General features: G+C 38.2%; 1 protein-coding gene across 2 annotated transcripts in view; it reads right to left on the bottom strand.

The window, feature by feature from the left end:
• Positions 1 to 19874, bottom strand: part of B3GNTL1 (UDP-GlcNAc:betaGal beta-1,3-N-acetylglucosaminyltransferase like 1) — a 128126-nt gene that overhangs the window by 14863 nt on the left and 93389 nt on the right. For both annotated transcript variants that reach the window (XM_037409836.1, XM_037409845.1), the window contains 2 exons: positions 13180 to 13304; positions 4274 to 4409 (listed from right to left, as the gene is read on the bottom strand). In XM_037409836.1, the coding sequence (XP_037265733.1) occupies positions 4274 to 4409; positions 13180 to 13304 (261 nt within the window). The remainder of the gene's footprint in view (positions 1 to 4273; positions 4410 to 13179; positions 13305 to 19874) is intronic.

Here is a 19874-nt window from a genome sequence, read left to right as displayed (position 1 = left end):
GAGAAACTTCATGGGCTCTCTGTACACTAGTACTGTTTCCATGCCACTAATTAGCTGATGCTCATTTTGTCCTTTCCCCCTCCTCTTCTGTTAGCTACTTGAGCACTATTTTCAGCTATCGGAAATGACACAAGATGTTAATGCTGAAGTTCTCCTTTTAGCTGAAGTTTGATGGAGAATAAAAGAGCAGACAAGACAGCTCAGAAACCCTCCAGGCATATGTAGCATCCCAAAAACATTTGGTTTCCATCTTCAGCTGCAAATTATAGACAAGACGGATGTGTTTTAAACAAAAAAAGGTCTGTTCGTCTTCATTCTTGCAGAAATGCTAATACAGAACCACTGTCAACTGTCAACAGCGTGAATCAAGAAGGGGACAGCCAGGAAACAGAATTTCCCTAAGAATACTGAGATCCTGGTAATTAATTCATAAAAAGCCCTACTAGTTGAATATTTTTTTTCTTGTGTTGCTGTTTAGCAAAAATACTGAGCCTTGGATTTTTGCCTGAACTCTTTGGAGACAAAGCATTATTTTAATATTCACCATACAGAGGTCTGAAGGAAAAGAGAGAATACTGCTTAGGTGTCCCTTTCTCTTTTAACATAGCCATAATTCCAATTCAGACTGTTTTCCAAACAGACTAAAGTAATAATTTATTAGTGAGTAGAGACACAGACTGCTGCTTCCTGGAATTGCCAAAATTTTGTTTCCTAAAATGCTGACTGGCATGCAACTTACACAAAAACCCAGTCAGTATAAAAAATAAAACTGGTTTGTTTATCGGGTTTTAAAAAGCCTAGAAATATTCTTTTTTTGGAAAAGATGTTTCCTTACATGCACTAAGCTTGACACCTCAAACTAATGAATTCGCTTTCTGAAGATTTAGTAGAGTTTAGGGTTTTTTTTTTCACAATTACAAAATAATACAATCGGTATAGAATAGGGTGGTTTGGTTTGGTTTTTTTGTGGGTGGGGTGGGTTATTATTTATTCTGGAAGTACCTGTCCCAAATTTTCTGCAGGTACTTACTGCCGATAATTTAGAAAACAACTCAGCTGTGACTCCACATTACAACCAAAATCAGTCTCATGACATCTTAGGAAATTCTGAATCTCGATGAAAGGATGCAGCAGCAGTGAAACGCAGCATAGGTAAAATTTTCAAGAGTCTAAACTGACTTAAAGTATAAAACCAACTGAAATTAAATTTAGACAGGTAAATTATACAGCTTAATTAAATTATACAGCTTATCCTGGCAATTTTACCTGCATTTCAAAGGGTATTAGACCTTTTAAGATCACACTGCTTTACACAACTGGACCTTCAGAGGAGAATACGGTAATTGTACTGATGTAATACTTTGTCTTAAGGGGCTTTTGGAATTGTATTTTAAAGGTGTCTGTTCTACATAATTGATGAATTCATATCCCAGGGCCTCCATTTACAAGACAACACTAGATTCTACTTGTAGATTCAAAACGATACTGAATCTCTAGTTTTCTCACAATTAACAGAATATATGAAAGGTTACATCTTGTTAAGGTAGTCTTTAAAGGGTGAGACAGGAAAAGTATTTTATTGGTTTTAGGGCTAGGAAAGGACGAAGCAACAACTATTTACAACCTTTGTTCATATGGGATTTTAGAGTCTTTGGCAAGAGTTGAAGATTAGTCACAAAATACCTGAAGGATTTTTCAGGAAAAGTACAATGTGGAGTTTAACTAGCCTCCTCTTACTGTTACTAATTTAGAATAAAATGAAGACTTCCATGAATTACCCTCTTTTTTAGGCATAAATTTTATGAAGTTATTTCCTGAAACCCCAGCAGCATAATCCTTTGATTAGCATTCAAGAAGTGAGACGTTTTAACTACTTCTGCAGCCTTTTGCCAACGCGATACCATGAAACATCAGGGTAACAATCAAGCTTCAGTTCTGACTGAGATGGATAGACTTGGGATCTCACCTTTGGAAAAGCTAGGAAGTTACAATGGCAATCATAATGAGCCTGAACTACTACATAAAACTAATGCTTTAATCACTAAAGATAGCTGATTTCTGACGAAATCAGTGTTATCTAAAAACTAGGCCTCTGCTCTCGCTTAGGAGCAGCTTTCTGAAGCTGTTTATCTTTGTTGGTTGGTGACAAAACCTCAGGATGCTTCAGGTAACACATCAGACAGTAGATAAAGTTTGATTACTTTTATATAAGGTATTAAGGATCAGACTGACTGCATTTTAGCAGTAGTCTCCTGCAGTACATTTGCAAAGTGAGTCATACTTGGCTCGGGCAGCTGCATCTGGCACGTCCGCTTGCTAGGTGTGCCTGGTAGAGTATCCAGTAATTAATGGGTTAATGCTCAATGCCGTATCTCAGTATCAAACTAAAGCATACTGGGATATGTGCAATTGTAACCTTGACAGAAGCAAAACTGTATTATGGCCTACAACGCTGCCAAAGCAAACGTTATGTAAAGGGCAGCTGCAAAGAACGTCAAGACCCAGTTAATTCGACGCATGCAGTCAGTGCTGCATTCCGGGAACGAAGGTCGGTCCTTACTGAAGGAGAGGTAAGTAAGTGCTGGGTCTTTGGCAGAAACGTGGCAAAACCCCACGTATAGTATTTTTCTCTTGCCCTTTGTCACCTTGGCAGTGACATCTTCAAATAATCATTACGTTTGCTGAACAGGATGTAAAGTGCCGAATGAGTCACCTATAGAAGTAGGTGGCAAATGTAACCCAAAGCTAGAGATGTTCTATCTTAATATCAATCTCCATTTTGGCTTGGAACATAAAAAGAGAAGAAAACAAAAGAACCCAACACCTAAGATGGTAAGACACTGCTAGAAAAAGTGTCTATTTTTTCCATAGCATCTCAAAAGTCTACCAGACAAGCTGCTATCTCTCTTGGAACTTCTTTCATAATTCTCATAATTTTTCAGACAGAAAAGTGCCATGGTTGCTAGTAAGTTAGTGGAATTCACAAAGTGCTCTGCGAAATACTAATAAAAGCGAACATTTTCATAAACCTCCCCCCGCAAGTCATATGCACACTGCACTGCATGACCCAGATAACTCAATACTTTCAACGGACAGTTCTGCCCTCTTCAAATTAAGTAACTAATTGGAGACACAGGGCATTTCAACTTCTTTCCTCATACAGTTCACCCACTGCCATGAGATGGCAATGAGAGAGGGGTGGCACTGGAGTATCAAGCAGGGACTTCAGGTTCGTGCTGTGTATTTATTGTATGAGTGCCTCCCACGTCTGTCCAGTAATTTCAGCTATGAGTATACGGATTTATTTCTTTCTTTTCTGTTTTTTTGGGGTTTTTTGTTTGTTTTTGATTGTTTGTTTTTGTTTTTTAATGTGTGTGTGGTCTGAGGGCCACAACATTAATCAGGTTTATATAGATGTTTGTCATTCTGTCTTCCCATCTGTATTTTTTAAGAAAAGAAAACACATTCAAGTAATAAAATGAATGTTCTGTGGCTCTTTATAAGAAACAACCATTTGACATTAGCCCTAAAGCCTTTATTGGACAAAAAGTTCTTACACAAAAGAAAATGTTATAAAAGTAAGGTATGTAAACTCCCAGACAAACCTCTCCTGAGAAATATCTGCCATTGCCAAATACAAGCAACGTCCATGTTTTCAACTGATTGTAAATTGATTTACACGGTCACGTACAATAGTCTCTACTCACCTATTCACCCCCTGTTCCACCCCTATTTTTAAACAATCAAGCTTTTGAAAAGGCAGTTACAGTACAACTACTCCTTGTAACATAAACCAGGTTGCTCAGCATCCGATAGGGACCTGTCCCGTTTCCATTTTGGAACTGGGCAAATATTATACAAGTATGAAAAATCCTGGACAAGATAGTTTAGTATTATACCATCCAAATAAAGAGTTACTCTACCCACCTCGAGCACCTGGCTACTACATTGTTAGTTACACAGTCACAGGCCATAAACACTTACACAGTGTGTCTAACCTATTACTATGCTTAGTCACCAGCAAGCAGGAACATGTGTGTACATGTTACACTACATACACACTGTACACTCTAAATACAGTAATATAGCATTTTAAAAGAAGAAATACATTATGCAGAATATTGAGAATTTTCCCAATTAATAGTAATCACCAACTGGTACTCTGGGGACAAAATATCTTGGCAGAATTTTGCTACGTTACGTTAGAAGCAAGGAGGCACAAGGAAGAGAAGAAAGTGGTTTTGTACAGATGTTACCCGCTCTGACTACTCACTTTTTTCCGATTAGCTGGTGACAAGCTTCTGTAGAGCTTCCTGCCTTGCTTGCCAGCATTCCAAATGGTGAACGACGTCCAGCAGCTCAGGACTCTGTCTTCAAGAAACCTGACTCGGTGATTCCAGATGGTTCCCCTGGAGAGTTAGAAGAAGGGTGGAATCACCATCCTTGGAAGTGTTCACAAAACGCACAGACGTGCTGCTTAGGGACATGGTTTAGCGGTGGACTTGGCAGTGCTGGGTTAACGGTTGGACTTGATGATCTTAAAGGCCTTTTCAACCTGAATGATTCTATGATTTTATTCTGTGATTTTGACCTTTAAAACCTTTACCATTATACTATACCTATTTGTGTATTTACATACTCGCACACACATAAACCTGACCAAAATGATTCACAAGGAAAAAAAAAAAAATCACATGAAAATATTATATTAGAAATTTCCAAGGGAAATGTGTAAACTGTTGCCGGGAATAAAAAGAAATTCTGTGGCAGTTCTTAGACTTTATTATCAGGATAGACTTGAAGCTATTTAAACCACTACTATTTTCAAGATACCAGATAGAAGATCAGAAGAAGATGAAAAACTGTGGCGTTTCTTATCACTTTCAATCAGGTATGCTTTTAAAACAGCAATTCCCCACCCTATAATGTAATATTTAAGACTACATCACTTACAATGGTTTAAAAAGAACTGCCTGCTGTTAAGAACATCTGTTTTATGTCCAGGGTTCATTTAATATTCATTAATTAGGAACCTGTCTTATACTTAATAGTTTTCTAGATACAATAAATTAATCTCCTCAATTTCTGGCTTGACAGATGAATCTTCCTGAGCTACATCTCCTGCACAGGGCACCTTGAGCTGAGAATTTCTTTCATAGCAAATTCTGATAAACACCTAATTGTCTTTCCTTTCTGAAAGCATTTCTTGAAATAGGTTTTTCCATTTGCTTTATCATGGCAAAACACGATACACTTTGTAACAATTGTTACAACTTGTTCTACAATTTGTAATACATGTTGTGATCCAAGAAAGATGCTGAAATTAGTTAAAGCGATAACAGAAAAAAACCCACCACCTAATAATCTTCCTGTGAGGTCCTATGGTTGTCTTGGGAAGCACATTGTCTGGCTATATCAAGTTGATATTTAAACACCAAACATATCAAACATATCAGGTTGATATTTAAACACCAGAATACTCAAAGAGTGTTTCTCCTGCTTCAAATAAGGCTTCTGATTCACAAGTCAGCACAGGTTAGCGTAGGGCAGCTACAGTAAGCTACTTCCTACTGCCAGTGAAGCTTGTGATGTTATAGAAAAATCAAAATCCATTCACGTTTCCGTGATGTTATGGATCTAAACGGCCCAGGTGGGTAGCCAGTCAGGAACAGGAGCTGCTACAGCTACGCTGTGTCAGTCATCCTCATCAGTGAATCGCTCTGCTCTGTCTCCTAGTTGCAGTTTTGGATTATCCGTAATCCTGGATGCATTACCAACTCCAGTTCTATTACAACACTGTAAAATACATGAGTATGATCGCTATAGATGTCTGATGATCTGGCATTACAGTAACATCTGATTTCTATAAAACATTTTCAGATTTTTCCTTTTTGTCATAGATTCTTAAATTTCACAAAGCCCTGTAACAGTACAAATCTAACATTCCAAATTTTTCTTCTGAATTATACCTCTGAGGTACAAATAGAACATTTGAGGTTACTGAGTTTACCTATTAAACTTACTTGTTCCCAGATGTTTGTTAGCAAACTTTTCTAATATTTTAATGATAGGAATTTTGTGGTTTTATTTGCTTTGTTCCTTCACAGCCCTGAGTTATGGTTTGAAAAACACGCAACCCTCATAGTCCTAAAACACATGGATTCTTGCTGGGATTATTAGTTAGCTCCAGAGAGCCCACTTCACTTCACTGGATGATTTTTGAGCACAGCCAAATCCTGCTTAGCACTTCATCACTGATTGTGGTGTGGTAACTTAGAAAGAACTTCACACTCAAATAAACGTACCCAAGAAGAACAGCTACTCCATATAAAATTTCCACACCGTTTTGAGGACTATGGCTGTGCACCAACACTCCAAGCAATGGAGCAAAAAATAGTCTTGGATTTGATTGCAGACCTCTTCTAATGCAACCACAAGCTGCATTCCTGCTGCAAAGCTTTAGCTGCTGCTGGCATCCTTTGACCTTGCTTTTGCCATGTTCATTAGAGCATACTATATTCCCAGAAGGAAAGTTAAAGGAAAAGAAATATGAAGGTCAAGTATTTTTCCAGGATCACTTTACTGGAAATTTCAGAGCTTCTGCTACCTTCTAAAAAGGAAGATTATTGCTTTACACGTAAATGGAAAGGTTTTAAAACTGACTGCACTTTGAAATGTGACTTCAGAAGGATAACACGGAATTACATTCCAGAGGTATTTCAGAATCTGTTCTGGTACTTGAGTGACACAGGCAAGTTCCTTTTCTATTTGAGTTTGCAAAGCTAAGAAAGCTCAGGAAAAAACCAGGCAACCTTACAAGGCATAAAAAGAATTGTCAACTAACTTCTAGTTGTAGGGCATGCACGGGAATCTACACCCAGGCACACAGAAAAAGTTTCTGATTGTCATGGAAATGTCCCAGAACGTTCAGTATTGGTTGCTTGCAGACAGGATGCACTTGCTGTCTGGGTGATGGGTGCCTATATTCCACAGAAGTCTCTATATGGGTAAAATTCAAGCAGACCGAATCTCGTTGTTGGTGATCACCCACAAAGATTTCAGACTGAGGCAGATTTACTGACCCAATCTTATCTATGAATGTTATATTGAGAAATGCAAGGAGGGAAAGGGAATCACACCCAGAAATAAAAGGATATGAAAGTTATTAAGCTCCGAATTAGTTAGATCACTGTTCAAATACAACAGTGTTTTCAGACAGCTTCATTTTAACACCAATAAGTGGCTTGCTTAAATATCTATTCTGGGTTGTGAAAATGAAGCCAATGTACCCAGCACTTGGGATTTTTGGCTTGTATCACTATGAGACATTCTTATGAAAATGCTGACAGAAAAGAATTTAACAAATCACATCCCCATATTGTGTGTGCCCTTTTAAATGAAAATTTTAACTTATATTGAACACTTTGCAGTCTTGAGTTAACCTTGAAATACTTTTAACAGTGCAAGCCAAGATCATCAGATGAATACAGAATTGAGGGGAGAATTTGTGGCTGAGCCTTAGAGTGACAATCGCAGAGTTAATCTTTGTGAAAACTTGCTCTGCACAAACAACCTATCTCACATGTTCCAGCAAAAGGTAGCTTAGGGGGTGGCAGAAGAGAGAGTTTCAGTTACCCCCTTCAGGTTTCCGGTTCACCTAATTTGCCACATGTTTTGATGTTTCCAGAACAGATAACTGGGATTCCTGCCTTGAGGGATAAGGGAATGCCATTTTCCCACCCTTTAAGAGCCAGTGCAGGTGCAACAGACGGGAACTGTAGCAACGTGCAAAGGATGATTAAAGAAAATGCCTGCAACGATCTAGAAATTGTACAAACCACTACTCAGAGACGATTCTCACAGCTATTTTCAGATTTTGCATTATTACATATTCATAGCCACCAGCAAAAACTAGGAGGTATTATTGCTCTGCATCATCCCAAGTCAAGGCTGCTTTTTCTGCCCATTATTAAAGTGAGCAGTTTCCCAGTAGCTTTAGTACCATTTCCTAGCCTGTATTCAGTTAACAAGATCTTCCTCAGTCAGAAGGTGGGATACAAATTCTTCTGGCTGCAGAAGTTTGTTCCCACATCCTAACAGTCGTCGTCCTTGACCCAAAGTCTTGAAGCACATTACTTTTTCCCATTTCATTCATTTTTTGGTCACTTCTTTATTTCACAAAATGGATGTCAGACGTATACATTATTCTACTTGGAAAATCATTCTTGAGGCTTACATAATTTTCCTTAAGACCTCACTTGCCGTGGCCCCTCAGTACTCATCAGTTATGTAGTCAGGAAGGAAGACGAGGAGCCAAAATTCTGCAGGAGAGAAACGAGGGTATTCATGCAGTGGGTGAGAATGACTACGAAGTGTGTTCCTCAGTCCCGAGCAGTTATTACCATACCATCCACCCAAGTAATGTAACAATGGAGCTCTGTTAACATGCGTGGTGATCCACTGACCGAATACAGGAGTCAAGAAACATCTGCTCTACTCCTATTTTGAAATGACAGATAATGTGACAATAAAAGCTATATGATTTAATGCCTGAGCTCAGTTAAACCTCGCCATATTGCTTGACTGCCTTTCCCCTCCTGCCCCCAGTGAGGCTACATAAGTGAATCAACAGAGCAAAGACAGATGTACAAGTACTTGAGAAATGCACAAACACAAGCCCGATATCCTAAACAGCACTGGAATTTCAGGCATTGATTACCATCCACAGTAATACTATAAATCTATAAATCTGACCTTTTCTATATCCATCGGTCCCGAGCGCTGCTCAGGTGACCCCAGGCAGAAAGAGGAGCTGTTCGAGTGAACGGCCTCTGCCAGCGGGTTTTGTTACTCACAGCAGGATAAGAGAGCTCTGTGTTATAGGTGAATCTCATCTGATAGATAAACCAGAGATTGAAGAACAGAACCTTTTAATCACAGCCAGAGCTGAAAGAACAGATTCTTTATAGCTAGTTTTGCAGTCAGGATTCAAGGTCCTTACAATCCACAGGAAATTCAGAAATTAATCCCATTTGAACCTTGACCATACTGGTGATTAAACTGATTTTTTTCTTTTTTTTTGGGTCGTCGTTCTGTTGAACTTCATGTGAACTTATTAATTGCTGGACTATATCGTCCAACTGAGTTATTACATTTACACTGTTAATAGGTTCTATTAATGTCTGAGTTCATCTTCAGGTCATGGGTCATTAACTGAGGCATGGTTTGCATTGTGGCCTATTTTTCATGAAAGGCTTATTAAGACAGACAGGCACTATCAATGTTAATGCCATTTACTTTTCAAGAATCTAATGAGGTCATTAGTTTCCATGTTTAATTGAAGTGCCAAAAGCAAGCATAGAAGATAAAAATGCAGTTGACCTCATCTTTATTTCAGTTGTACAGGAACATATTATGCTGTTCCTCTCTCCTGCCTGTTTTTGCATGTGTTTTTGCAGGAAATGAAGGAGGCATTCCTGCACTCATCAGTGACACGAGACCCTTGCCTCCGAGTACCTCTAAAACAACCAAATGTGTGTTTCAGACCAAGTGCCTGTTCTTCGCTTAGATGACACTGGAAGCTTCTAGTGCCTGAAACCAGATGGTTTCAATCGATTACGTAATTTTGGTTATTTCTGCAGACCAAGCTCTTACAATATTATACTCATTCTGAATACACGGCATATGAAATTACCATAAGCCTTGTACACGCACTTCACATTTTCTGCATAAAAGGGAATCGCCTGAATCTCAGGCAGAAGGTAGAAACCTTATTTTTGGCATATATTAAATTTCTGTTGACCAAAAGCTTGTAAACTGCTACAAAGGTTAGCTACCTGCCCCAACTGCCTGTCTTCACGAGGAACGCTACCTAAAGACAAGTACAATGTTTCATTGCTTGCCTTGCTCCAAGCTGACTTTCATCTCGCAATAAGGTATGTTGTTTTATATACAGTTCCTTTTTCTCTCCTTTGGCAAGATAAAAATCTATGAATTTTACAATGTTTTTATTATACACCAAACTTTCTTACTACAGTACTTCTCACTATCAAGCCAGCTCTGATAGTGCATCAAGTCAGTGTAATGTAGCTATGTAGCACAGAGTACACGCAGCCCTAGGACACAAGCTGTAATGCAAGATAAAATAATTTAGATCTAAGATACGCAGTAGATGGCATTTGGTGTTGTAAATTCCTGGCTAAAGAGAAGTTTCTGAAAACTTGTGTTGCTCACTCACGTTTAGCAGGTATTCATCTTAAGACTTTAGATGAAATTACAATGAGAACTTTTATATTTCTGTATGCACCTAATGAAATCTAAATACAGACACTGTACTGCATTCTGAGTCTGTCACCCACCCAAAACATTTAGTAACGCAGACTAACGCCTCCAGGGTAAGGGAGAATGCAAATAAGGATTTGTTTCCTGTTTCACAGATACTTTCACCTCTGGATATTTGTTCCAGAAGGATAGTAATCATAGGAAATGACCTAAAAATCATTCATGTTTACAATTATACATACTAAATAAAAAGAACTAAATGTCGCTTGCCAAGTAGTTTTATATATATACATATTAGGAAGTCTGAAAATGCAAAATCAGGCATTTTTTCCCTGAACAGTAGTGAAAGACACTCATATAGACTGAAATCAGCCCATAACAGACTAAAGCAACTGTTGTCTTTGCTGAAAAGATTGAATCATACACCTTTGTATAAACAAGTCCTATTAACCCGCTCTATTCTTTTAAGACTGAAACTAGGCATAAACTGTTGAAAAACCCAAGCCCAAACCAAACAAAAACCCAACAAGTTTCCTACAAGTATCATTTTGATCTCAGAAAATTTATTAACCTGGTTGTGAGTTACTACTTCCAAATGCAGGTTTAGGCTAACTGAAAAATCACAGACAACATAGGCCAATGGCAAAAGGCAAAATACCACAGAAAACTGCTCAAACAAAACATGCCATAAGAAAAAAAGAGACTTCTAGAAAAGGTAGATCACTCATTAAATAAGGTGGGGTGACCAAAAGGCAAATTAGGAAGGACTCAAATTATCAACTTAAATCTTTGTGATGCGTCCATTAATCTCTTTTTGTTCAGTGCACTCAGTTTTCAGAAACGAATGCTGGTCAACCCTTCGCAACTTAGGCAACAAACAGGGGAACGAGCCAATATGAAGAGATGTTACACAACCTCGTATCTGGAAGTTTGCACAAAATATTATTAACAGCAGTACCAGCAAAAAGCCAACAGGAAGAACGGCTAGCCTGACTCCTTAAATTGAGACAAGAAAGGTGCCAATTTGGACATCTAGACTGCACATCTGAAACAGCTTACAGTATTTCCACATTCTCACAGTATGTTGTAATACGGGGTGCTTGTGCCACACAACCTTGTAGATCTGAATAAGCAACAGCTTGCAGTAAATTCAAAACAAACTCATTTCCAAGAATAAGATGTTTTCCCACAGATACAAGCAACAGGCTTCCAAGAGTGCTAGCATCCCACGATGCGTGGCTGAAAAGTTTGTAACTAACTGCCAAAATGATCACACACTGAAAGAGAAAAAAACCTCTTACATTTAAACACCAATAAAACGAATTTACTTCATATTTGTTTGCACAATGCAAACAATATCTTCTGTTTTCTTGGAATGACTGTTTCAGAGTTAAATGATTTTATATACATACACATATATACATGTATTTATGAAGATCTGTAACGACATTAACCATGAGCATATTTATGCTAGCATACTGTAGTATTTACAACAATACAGTAATTTGGTGATAGACAACTAAAATGCACACAAAAATGTTTTGTTTTAAGAGTCAGTTCTACAAAGCCATACAAATAGAACTGACTGAAAAGTGTATTTATATCATCAATCAGTAAGAAAACATTTTACTTATTTGCCACTGCGGGACTCCTAAAGGACAGTAAAACTCGTATAATTTTTCATTAATGTTAATGCATAAAAGAGAGAAACTACTTTGGCTCGGCTTGCAGGACTTCTAATCATGAAAAACACCTTTGATGGGCAAAATGAACACATACAGCAATCAGCAATTTAACGTTTTCTTTAAGGGTAGACCAGCACCGTAAAAGCAGTAAGCAGCAGCTTACAAAGAAGCACCTGAGATAATTACTAAACATCCTCAGGTATTTTTCAAATCTAATTATCTGATTTAGACCTTTTAAAATAGGTAAATAATATATGGAAATGCAGCACATTATCAGATGAAAGGTTTAGGTTTCTTATTTTTTTAAAGAGCAAGTTGGTGTTGGTGTTACAAGTTTCTGTTTACTTTCTAAAAATTGAGACAATTCATTTTAAAATTAAGCTTTAAATTTAAAAATATTTTTTTACATTATGGTTCACATGGCAAAAAACATGACAACCAAAACCTCACATATTAAAAATCCTAACTGAAAACCCCAATAAAATGTCACCACCAGGATATATTTCAAACACATTCTTGCAATTGTGTTCAAAGTATTGAAGAAGTTATTGCTTCACCGCTTGCTTTTGCCATGTTCAGCAGATGACATACATAATCATACGAAGTATTCTTAATCTGCTTTGAGGGTAAGAAACTCAGATGCTTTAGATAACCAGAGAGGTTATTCAGGCAGATTACAGAGTCTCACATGATTCCCAGCTGAAGGAATGGTAACTGGAATTTGAGAAAACAGTACTGCTGGAACACAGCCCCCAAAATACTTCATTGCTTTTACAATACCTATTGTGAAATTGTTTCAAAAACAGCTGCAAAGATGGAACGATTTCTTAGAATATTTTCCAATGTGGAAGTGCCCTCACCCCATCCCCGCCTTGCTACGTGGCTAGCACAGGTACGCTGACCGCGGCTGGCCAACAGCACCCGAACCAACGGTTTCAAGTCACAATTTCAATCCCAGCATTATCAAAGCAAATGATAGAAAGAACAAACAGAAAACTAACCTTCCACCATCAAAAGAGGATACTTTTCTGTTAACATAAATATGATAAACATATTCTGTTAGGGTTGCTTTATAGCTTTTCTTTAAAACAAATAATGAAATACAACCAGGTAATTATCTCACTGTGTGATGTATTGAAGACATTAAGCATCTTTGCTGCCAGTTATCCAAGATAAAGCTAATTAATATTTTCTACCAAAAAATGCAACTTACTCTAGGATGGAATGAGTTGCAGCCTGTGGATGGTAACGGTACAGCAGGAGGCAATGGTTTACTCGAAAGACTTCACCGCCCTTTTGGATGTGCTTATAAAAAAACAACAAATCTTCTGGAACACCCTGGAAGAGAAGCAGTTATTTCAAACCAGGAAGTGACAGTATTCACAGTTACATCTGAAGACACATTTTATTTTTGGCCAAATGAAGGTTTATAATCATTTTATTCATATAACTTCAAGAAGACATACAGAAATAATCTAATGGGTCATTGAATAAACCTATCTAACAGAAAAGATACAGCTACTGAAAAAGCAAGCAGTGCTATTTAAAACTGAAGTACAGCTGACCACAAGGACAGAGGTGGAAAAATAAACACGATCTCATTTTGACAGGAATGTAAAGCTTGGTACAGGTTAGTCCCAAAAGAGGGGAACCCAGCTGCTGAACAGTTCAAGAGGCCTGAAGTAACCAAACAGCTTTCAGAAACGGAGCAGTACGTTCAGAAGAGTGTTTTTTCGTTTTACTAGAATTGTCACTCTTCTTTGGTTGCCATACGAATACGTATACTGCTCTCTACTCAGAAAAGGTGAATCAGGCCCCATAATAAAAGATCTTTAAAAAAACCACCCTTAATAAAAGCAACCTCAGCAACATCTGAAAACAAAACTTTTTTCTGGCAACTTACTTCCACAGTACATTCTTACTAATGGGATTGCAAGCAATACTGTTGAAACACGGCAGAAAAATAAACTCCTAGAATTGTGGTTCTATCAGGCTCTAAGAAATATCAGCGATTCCATGATCATATGTGATACTACCCACCTAAAAAAGCAGAAAATCTTCATGCCAGAGATACGGTGTCAGAAGGGCAATCTCATGGCACATACCATTCGATTACATGTCATAGCATATGAAAGCATAAACTCACCTTTAAAGATACAGCACTATACCAAAGCTAAAGAATTAGCATCTATTTACATTTTGCAATGATGCAACTTCTTGAAATATGGCTAGAACATTTAATTTTTCTATGTTTAAATACAGATTTTTCTTTCCTCCAACCCAGTGCTTAAACGGTCACATGTTTTTTTATCAGGCTAAAAATCTTTGATACATAAAACCAGGTGGGCCAAATAAAAAATTTAAAAGCAGCATAGATGAAAGATAAGATGATAAAGTTGAGGAGGAAAGCAAAAGAAGGGAAAGATACTGAAATACATTTCTTTCTTAGGCAATATCAAATATATAAATAATGGGCGTAAACCTCAACTTTAGGCAATCTATTTTAACACAGAAATATAGTAAGAGCCAAAGTTTAAAAGGGAAAAAAAAACCCACAACTATTTTCCTGATTACTACAGCTTGTGAATTTCTTCCACAATTAAGAAAAGGAAATTCTCTAATTAAAGTGCTGAACACAAAATCTCTCTGTGGTTTCTTCTGGCCTTCTAGTTACAAGAGCCGCACAGTTCAGTGCCTGTCCTCACACCCACTGGCCTGAGCTGCTGAGGGGGTGCGAGGGGAGGAAAAGAAATGAGGCAAAGCAAGCTTGGAACCCTGGAAAACAAATCCAACACAGTCATTTGAACATATGATATTCAGAATCTGAATTTTGATTTTTCACCAGATTAATGTGAATCTAGTGAATTACGTGAATCTAGTGAACTAGATTATGGTGTTAGGAGAAATCAGAACTAAATCAAGGTCTGTACTCTGCAGCTCCGGACTTCACTATATGATTAGACTGATTTAAGACACCGAATTGACCTGCACTCCCAGACTGATGAAAACGGACCCTGGTCTGACCGCCTGCGCAGGCAGTTATCTGTAGCTCTTGTTTGTCTGCGTAGGAACTTGCCTGTCTTCTAGTTTAAGAGCTGCCAGGCAGAAGAAAACTTTTAGAAAACCTCATAAAATTCATGCTTTATATAAACCTACTTTGAAAGCCACAAAAGAAATCTGGGGGAAGGTGGATGAGCAGACAGCAACCACAGTCAACAAGAACATAAGAAAAACACAGACTCAAGTTCTTTCCATTTGTCTTGCAGCCCTTTCTGTTTTCTTCTGACTCTGGACTTTGATGGAGATACTGAGTGTCAGCAGCAAAGTTTAAACCTTTTCTCGTCTCCAGTCACACACTAGACTCTGCCGGGCAGGGCACACGTTTTGTAGCACGCTGGCTTACTGCAATAGTCATATTTTGATTCAGATACATGATTACATCACATATGTATCTGCAATTCATTTTATTTTGGATAAGCATTTACATTATTCAAGATACCAGTTAATACGTATAATAAAAAAAGAGAGTTACTGCAAAAGTAAAAATATCTTTCCAAATGCTGCTGGGTTCCGAGCGCTCTCGTGTTTTACTGTAACTTGGAGGAGCACTTTGCAACCAGGTGGCCCCCCAGGACGAGCAGGTGCCTGCCCTGTGCAGCAGTGTCTTCTCACCTCACACAGAGCAGCGCTGCCAGGCATTTTTCAGGGGAGGGAAGATGCCGACTGTTCCAGATCCTGCAGGGATGGGACTTCCTATGGCTCTCAACATGTAAGCTTGTTGCAGCACAGGAGTTTCTTCTCAACTGAGATGTATTATGGGATCCAGATGGCATTTTAAACACCAGGAATCTTTGTCAAACACCACAATGTTCAAAGAAAAAGCTGTTTAACCACTAAAGGGATATTTTGATGTATTTCTGGAAAATTAATAACCATAGCTAAAAGTATCAATTAACAATCCAGCATTTCAGCAATAGGCTATGACATAAATAGTTTTCAGCATTAATAAATACGATTAAATTCCACAGTTGACATGTTACTGGACTATATGCAGAATTTTCCACATTATAGGCAAACCCCAACCCTATGTGTTCTGCTACACTAAGGAAGAAACTCACTGCTCTAACTCAAGGTTGTGCTCATCAGCTACTGGTTACAACTCCTAGTGAAAAACAGCCTCCACCTGCTCTGTTCTAACCAGCACGCACTAGCTGTATGCAAGATCATCGTTTACTTTAACATGTTACTACTAAACAGCTGAAGGATTTGTGTTTACTCAGTATTTTGGGCAGACACCACTTGCTGTGCTGACGGTTGGCTGTACAGATGAGAGGACTGTTTTTGCACAATGGGATATCAAACAGAACTTAACTTTAATTACAGCAATTCCTCGTTCAGGGACCAGACTAAATATTCCATGATTCTTCTGCTGTCATCTTCTCGTTGCTCACTGTTTCTTACTCCTAGCAGATCACTGTGCATGAAACAGTACTCCAACTACACTGTCCTCAACATATGTATTTGGCAAGGAGATGCAAGCCACCTACCACTACTACCAGCAATTCTGGCTACAATTTTTGCAACTCCACTATCAGTAACGGTGAGGAGCGGCAGTAGAGATGAAGTTACTAATCGGCAATTTTTTGAGGACTTTTAATGAAAGAGTGACCCTCTGTGCAATGCTGTAAATAGTAACACTTGGTGAGAGATCATGTTGTAGCCATGGGATGACCAACCAACAGTTAACTACTGCAGAACTTCAGGCTGACAGAAGTCGGTTTTTTTTTTTATTTTGGCTACTTGGACAGAACTGACATTAGGTTGTACAGGCATAAACACAACATTAAGACCTGCCTGTTACTGCTGAACCTGATACAGGAGGCTGATTCTGTGGCAGAATCAATCCGTCCCAACTTCCTCATCCATCTCTTTTTCCCTCTATTCAGCCCTCTCTGTCATACTGGACATACATCCATACATCCACCACACACGGCCAGGTACTCTTCCCCATCCTCTTCCAGCTGACAGGCGCTTTGAGGCAGCAGATCCTTGTGAGCAAACCCAGTGGGGATTTAGCCCATGCAGAGCAGTCTAACTAGTGAACATGGGAAATCTAACACCAAATGGTTTATATTCCAAGAATACATGCATTTATAACAAAAAGTGATGACAAACAAGAAAAGGGAGGAAGTCTATCCACACATGAAAAAAAACTTTAGGTTTGGGAAAGCTTAGCCCTTCCTTTTGATCAGAGGCATCAAGGAATATTTGGCTATAACTTGGTATGCTTTTTGGAAGCCAGAGAGCAACATCAGGGTAACTGCTGGACAGAATAAGCTAAATTGCTTTAATTCCTCAGAGGAGCCTAATATTGACGAATGGAAGGAATGAATCAAAAAGGAAGTAACTTTTGATTCCATACTAACCTGTTTCTTACAGGACTTTGGAAAGAGTTTGTTTCATTGCTATTTTTTAAAGTAACACATTTCATACTGCACATTTTAGAACACTCATTAAAAAAAGAAAAACATTTCAGCATTAATATTACACTAGAGCTGCACAAAAGCACATCAAATGGCGTATATTACAACACCTAAGATTAAAGAGGAAAAAAATGTTAGAAACTCAACACCATTTAGCAACAAAGCAGAGATGCAGAGTAAAAAAATCAAAGTACTTTTTTTTTAAAAAAAAAAAAAATACATATGCCCACAGCTGTCCAACAGCATTTCCTTAAAGTCTTGAGCTAAATCTTTGACTTACAAAAATAACACATACAGAGGGGTTGGTTGCATGGAAGTGAACACTCAAGACACCCTATGTTAAAGGAAGTTCTCCTGCCTCGGGAGCAAATGCTCTTCTGCCAGGTGTTAAACTCTTACTCGCCCACAAACGCTGCTCAAAGAGTGCTGCTTGCGGGGAACAGCTCCTACACTGCTGGAAACCGCTACATATGAAATTACAGCTCTTCTCCAATTTAAATGTAAAGGTGAAAAAATTAGGAACTAAAGCAATTTATCAAGAATTATCCATCCTTTGGTCTTTCCCTAAAGAAGAGTTTTGTATTCAACGTCAATTGTATTCTTCTTTTGCAATGAACAACTTCCTATTCAAATGACTTATTTCAAGGAGAAAGTGTTGTTAATAGAAAATATTCCCTAGTTTAACTTCCTTTAGGATAGTCATCAGAGGTATGCAAGCAGACTAACCACAAGCTAACTCCATATTTAAATAGCTATTAATAGCTTCTCTTAGCTTCTCTTCAGGATTATCCAAGATACTCTTAAGTCTCTCTTTCTGCAGATCTGTCACTTCATTTTTTTGGCTCCCATCCAAATCATGTCTTTACATAATTTTGCCTGGATTATAAGACCCAAAGCCTGTAACATTTACTTCATTGTTTGGGCAATAACAGGTTAGAGGAAACTCTAAAAGATTGCATTCATCCAAATGTATTGGCACAGAGAAGTTCAGTTAAACAAAGATGATGGGGAAGTCAAATGGATGTGAGGTGGTAAATTCTAAATGACATTTAATAACAGACTAGCAAAAAAAGTCATTAGACACGGGGTACGGGGTCACTTTCCAAATAGCTTATAGAGTGCAATTAATCATTGGCTCCACCACTTTTTCTTTGCCTTTTAGATCAAATACTGATCTCTGTTCAGCCTTAACTATATCAAGACAAAAACATTAGTGCCTGTGTTTTATCCAGATTTTTCCCCAGAGCACCTTGATAGGTTATTTGACAGACTGACCGTATTTTAATTCATGTTCCAAAACCCCAAATTCCTACTTAGCCTTTTAGCTTTCAGATGTTACTGTAACTGCCTGCCTTTCTGGAGGGAATGACATTTGTGTACTCTGGCAGAGACTAATGGAAAAACGCATTAGTTAGCACTTCATAGCCTACAAAGTTATCTTAGAGCTTTGCAGCATGTGCTACAGTCTCCTGTGCACCAAAGGATATTTTGACACCTCCTCTATTCATGTTTTCTGTGACCTTTTATCACAAAAATAGATCAAAACTGAGCTACAGACACCTTGTCCAGAGCCACACTTTGTATTCAGAAAGGCCAGTGGCTTATAATGTGCTATTCCATCTGGGGCTCATTAAGAATAACTTCCCTCTGTTTACATTTTGAGATTAGTTTAGAACTTTAAGGCTGTCACTCCATTTTCTAGTTTTCATACACTTTATGTTAAAGTTAAATACAGAGGTGACAGGAAGTTTGGGACCAAGTTGTGGTAAAACTCTAGAGAAAAACAAGTGTGGCGTATTACAGTTGTGATGTCAAGAATAATAGCACTTGAATAAAGCCAAGACTGTATTATCTGCCACATTTGTTGGAGTGAAGTCTGGAGGTTAGCAGCGTTCATTTATACAGTTTTTAATTGTACTCAAGATTTCTTCGAGCACTTATCTAAAGAAACAAGCCAGGTTGTTTTATTTAGTGCCATGACACACAAGTGACTAGAACAAAAGGACAGCACACCAAAGGAGACAAATGTGCCTTCCCTGTGATCTCCATTTGGACATTCAAAGCAAGCAAAATATGCTGTCCATCCGAAGAATACATTTTTGTAGAAGTACACAAGGTCTGTTAGATACAATTGCAAAATGTTGGTTTTGTATGCACATTGAAGTGCACTATCAAACATATGAAGCAGTAACTTTGCTTAGCTAGTAACAGACACCACGTCTACCACTGCGCATGACTTAGGTTCCCTGCTGTAACAGATGATACAACTTCAAATCTGCTTTTCATATTATACAAGACCATGTACAATTTTTCCTCAGCATAACTTTTTGTGACCCTTTTGGACACAGTTATGACTTTTAAACAGTGGTGCTAGCTTTTAGAAGACACCAAAATTATAGAGGCAAAACCAATCGTGCAGATAACG

This window comes from Falco rusticolus, chromosome 1, assembly GCF_015220075.1.
Source record: "Falco rusticolus isolate bFalRus1 chromosome 1, bFalRus1.pri, whole genome shotgun sequence".
Taxonomy (NCBI): Eukaryota; Metazoa; Chordata; class Aves; order Falconiformes; family Falconidae; genus Falco; species Falco rusticolus.
The sequence above is the reverse complement of the archived record's forward strand: the minus strand, read 5'-3'. Positions and strand labels throughout refer to the sequence as shown.